Source organism: Brachycentrus maculatus, unplaced genomic scaffold, assembly GCF_059751285.1.
Source record: "Brachycentrus maculatus isolate JH-2025_06_01 unplaced genomic scaffold, ASM5975128v1 h1tg001054l, whole genome shotgun sequence".
NCBI lineage: Eukaryota > Metazoa > Arthropoda > Insecta > Trichoptera > Brachycentridae > Brachycentrus > Brachycentrus maculatus.
The window spans coordinates 9,440-14,460 of NW_028281762.1; the positions used below are offsets into that span (position 1 = coordinate 9,440).

Consider the following 5,021-nt stretch of genomic DNA (forward strand, 5'->3'; position numbering starts at 1 on the left):
TCGAAAATTCGTTATGGTAATGCTACGCGAATCAATCCATCAACCTCGATGTCGCCAAAAATATAGCTTTCAAACAGGTACGAGTGAGGATCATGTATTTTTATTCAGAAGACCAATAGGAACTGAAGCATTGGAAGTTAAGGATTGTGGAGCACGTCCACACTCGTGAACAGCTAGAGAATTTTTTGAAACAGTTTCCAAGTTAGAAATAGGAAACCGAAAAACTTTGGAAGTGTGGTTTGAAGATTAGAAAATAAACAAGAAAGGGTTTGCTGGAGAAAAACAATGTTGGCTCGTTTCGGTAGTGGATAAGATTAGAGTCTGTTAGCTAAAGCCATTCAGGGGATTGGATCTCTTACGCATATGTTTAAAACTAATGATAATAAGCCAATCATATAAAGATCTACAACATTTGATCCAAATTCAGTTGCATTAATTCAAAAAATATAAGAATTTGTATAAATTCATCTCGGAAAAAAATGAGCTTCTTTATTATTTCAATTAAATATTATTTTCAATTTATTGAAAGAAATAAATAAATAAAGATATGCTGAAGGTTTAGCCGAGAAACAATAATAACAACCATAATTTCATAGAAAATTATCAAAGTTAATCAGAAGCTTACCAACTTGTCAAAGCAGATGACAGCTGCACATTCCAGGAAAAATATGCCAGCTGGAGAAATTTCCTCGACTTGTATTCGGATTCCCAGAAGCTTGGAGAATACCTCGAAACCTTCCTATAAACCTACCCCTTCTCCGCAGAATACTGGATACAGCTGGCAACGTGGAGTCTTTCAAACAAAGGGAAACTCGAATGCTTGAAAATGTAAGCAACCATTATTTGGTTTCAATATATATCTGGATATATATTTTTATTAACTTCTTTGTTTTTTGTTAATTTTCCAAAGATATCAAATATCTATATTTAAGAATCCCAAATGCTTGAAACTTTGGACATCCTATCTGGGTTGGCTCAGGAAAGAAGTTTCCAAGTCAGACCGCGAATTCCTCAAGAAAGAACTGGAGAGGGCAGTGTTCACGGCAGGGCATCATCCTGACGCGCACACACTATATCAACAATACTTTGATATGGAGAAAGACTCTGTCAAGACGTTTGCCGCCATCAAGCGGATGCTATCCATTCCTTTTCGAGAGCTGGACCTGTTGTGGAGCGATGCGTCCATGTGGATCACTGAAATGACCCCCGAACAACTATATTATACAGCCCGATCAGAACGAATCACAGAACAAGAAGGTAGCAGATATAGATATTTAAAAAAATACTTTAAAAAAAATTAAATACATTGATTATACAGAACTCAAAATCAAGAGCATCATGAAGGAAACTGCGAAGAGGATCTACGATCACACCAAACAAGAGTGGAGAGCCAGAATCCAGTTCGAGGACAGTCTCACTCTCGAAGAATATTAACCTGCCAACGGAAAACTCGCCACTTGGAGACAGTACATTCAATATCTCAAGAATGCAGGACGCATTGAAGACCTTCCCGCAATTTACGAACGAGCTTTACTGTCCCAGTGTGACAACGAGTCCCTCTGGGATTAATACTTTCTGTTCTTATAATATCGACTGGGAAACCCAGCTCGTGTTCTGGAACTATTCAGAATTCACTCCGTGTTCTTCACAAAGTTCAGTATGCACCTGTGGTTCCAGTGGGTCGAGCTTGAAGAAAAAGAGTTACCCAGCCGAGCTCGCGAACTATATATCGATATGGAGAAAAGAAAAAGTATCTAAAAATAATATCTCATATCCATCCTATTCTAAATTTTAAATATTATGACTATTTAGGCGTGGCTGAATGTTATTTGAGGCACATCCAACTTTAAATAAGGGCCAAATAATACAACACCGTTCGCGCAATCTATGATACGAGGCTCAGGGTGTTCCAGACCAAAAGCGAATTGATAGGGTTTGGTGGTGATTGAGTATTGCAATTTTATGCTGAAATACTTCAAAGATTTAGGGTTCTGCAAGAGAATACTGAAAACTTATTTCGATCACTACCCACTGGTCTAGTGCCTCTTCATGTATTACTTATAGAATTCTACGCAAAACACATCGAATTCACAGAGAACAACAAAGACCAATTCGAAGAATACCTGAATATCGTGCTTGCCGGACTAGCCAAAGCTTTGAAGTCTCGAGACCGGGTTGCCTATGAGGGATCTGAAGCGAACGACTGCTCATTCGATGAGAAATTATCTTTCAAGTATTTACTTGATAAAGACAAGGAGAAAGGAAGATTAGAGAACAATAGATTTTGTTGGAGAGCAAGAATGAAGCAATCCCAAGTTATAAGAGGGCGGGTGACACCGGGATCGAGGCTTTTGATGTCCTTTCGAAACGAAGAATCTCTTGAAAAAACATGAATGAGTGATAAAATAATGTTCTTACCTTTAAATAGTTTAAGCATATATCAATGTATTGTAAGTTTTATGAAAATTTTACGGAAATCTTTCAAGTCAGATTCATAGGTAGATACATGAATTTGTCTCAACAATCATAATCTAAAAACAATATATGTATACATATATATATATATATCTGCAAACCTTGCTTTCGATATAAACCTATAAACAATAATATAGGTTTCTAGTTACTGATCCATAGATTTCAAATCAATATATATAATAAACTTCTCTTTTTGATTAATATTATAATCGAGATTTAATATAAAAAATAGATAATAAACATAATAATAATCACTTAAATAATAGTTCTTGCGCCATCATATTTCAGAAGTACAGAACTATCGAAGATGGAATCATTGAAGTCACTAATGCTCAAGAAGAAGCAAGAACTCGGAGATAAAAAAATAGTCAACCAGGGCGAAGTCGAGAAAGAAAAATAAAAAAAGGCTAAGGACGAGCAACGCGAACAGGAGCGGGTCATCCAAGAGAAGCTGGTACAGAGACTCATCGATACAGACGAATTTTATCATGCCAAGAAAAAGATCAAGACTGGCGAAGAAGAAGAACTGCTTAAAAAGGTTCACGAAAATGACAATGCAATCGTCGATGAATCAAGCCATACACCTCCGCTTCCAAAACTCGAAGTTCAGCTAAAGCTTAGGCAGTTCAACCAGCCCATCACTCTTTTCGGAGAAGACGAGTGGAGCAGATATCGAAGACTCATAAAATGTGAAAACCTTCAAAAAGTTAAATCACCTGAACAGAAATTCAATGACTAAGAGTTCAAAAAGAAGAAGAGACTCGAGGAAGAATTCGAGGAGCTGGATGCAAAATATAGACTCAGACTGATTGAGCCTCGTTTGATGGATGATCCAGTTTATAGATAAAGGAAGGAGCGAATGATGGCTGAGGATAAGCAGCAAATATCGCCTATGACCAGAAATGTGACGAAGCTTGCTATGGATGAGGAAAATTCTCAAAGCATGGGGCGAAACACTGGAGCAGAGATACAACACATAGGAAAAGAAAAAGACCCTTCGAGGAGAGCAGGTCTTCAAGTTCTATGCTACAACTTGCCAGCAGTTGTAGCCATTCTTGTAAGTGCTTAGAAGACGGTCAGGAGATAAAGACGGTCGTTTCAGGCGTGCATCATATGGTGAATTGCGCCATAGTCCGAGATTATAGACTAGCCAATGACAAGTATATTGAGCTTTCGATAGGAAAAGCCCCTTGGCCTCTGGGGGTCTGTCTGTTAAGTATTAATGTGCGCAGAAACGAGAGAAAGTTGGCACATGTGCTCACTGATGAGTTGTCAAGAAATGGATTCAGTCAGTCAAGCGTGTGCTCGGTATCTCTCAAGAACTGTATCCCCACCCTGAAACAGCCAAAATGGTATTATATTCGGTGAACTCTCAACTCTGATACAAAAATAAATAGGATATAAACATCAGATAAAAAAAGTATTTAAAAAAAACAACTACCTTCAACTGGATCTGAGTATATAAGCATAACAAGTCATAATATAATCTACCCAAAATGATATAGAACCAATAATTTAAACTAATTCATTAGACTTAAAAAAAATATGGAGAGTAAATATTTTTGTTGCTGTAAACTAAATTTAAAATAATTTAATTCTTATATCTGGGTCTTATTAAGACAACGTATTTCCATTCTTCTTATAATAATTTTCGTAATTTGTTGTATTCGAAACCATATGGAAACTCAACCCAATATCAGGCAGTCTCCGGTCAATAGTTTCAAGCATTCACTACAGTGACTCTAAATAATAGCTCTACATCGTATTTCAAAGCAGTTCAGGAATATCTTTCTATGGTTCCATTTTTAGATGTAAAAAAAATAGTTTAATTTTTAATGAAACGATATTCATTTTTTTTAGAACTATACGAAACTGATACTGTGTGATGTTGTGTTATTCGGGGGATTACTGTTCGTATTGACATGTTATTTTGTGTTGAAGGACAACCTCTACTACAACCAAAGCATCGCTGTATCCGAGATTCAACCGAGCGAACCTTCGGGACGTCTCTGAAAGTAGTGACTAAGTCGAGAGTAACGTACCTTCTGACTCGTCTGATGATTCTTCTGAGGATTGATTAATAGTTTTTTTATACTTAGTAAATCCATTCTAAATTTCATCGATTTAAATTTTTGTATTAGCTATCTATTTTTATTTAAGTAAAGGTTTCTTTTTATAATAAATAATACTTTCAATTTTTATGTAATGTATGTAGGTGTCAGATGTCAATATAATCAGAATTAAGAACAGATAAATACTATTGATACATTTATACTATTGATACATTTGACATTGTGAATTACGTTCTTTGTTTTATGTTATTTTTGTTTTTTTCCAAGTAATTTGGTTAAATTTTAAGAAACAAAATATGTTACAGAAATTGACTTAACTGATTGTTATTTAGATCACTATATAATATAATTATTATCAAAATACCCCAAATAATAATTTGCATTTTTATATAAAATATTTTTTAGTAAATTTGAAAATTTAATTATTATAACGTTATTATTATATTTTGTACAATGGATCCCTTTCATCATGGA

The 5,021-nt window shown here is 35.3% G+C and overlaps 1 protein-coding gene across 2 annotated transcripts; it reads left to right on the top strand.

Annotated features, from left to right (window-relative positions):
• The first annotated feature begins 533 nt into the window (after positions 1-533).
• On the top strand, positions 534-2,466 carry LOC148299610 (uncharacterized). Of its 2 annotated transcripts, none has more exons than XM_088275888.1 (4): positions 534-828; positions 911-1,257; positions 1,319-1,750; positions 1,813-2,466. In XM_088275888.1, exons 2-3 carry the CDS (start codon positions 1,092-1,094, stop codon positions 1,432-1,434), a joined length of 282 nt encoding a protein of 93 aa, XP_088132014.1. In that variant the 5' UTR covers positions 534-828; positions 911-1,091; the 3' UTR covers positions 1,435-1,750; positions 1,813-2,466. The 2 variants fall into 2 exon arrangements, with proteins under 2 accessions (XP_088132014.1, XP_088132013.1); XM_088275887.1 differs by having other exon boundaries at positions 581-828; positions 933-1,257.
• Positions 2,467-5,021: the final 2,555 nt, after the last annotated feature.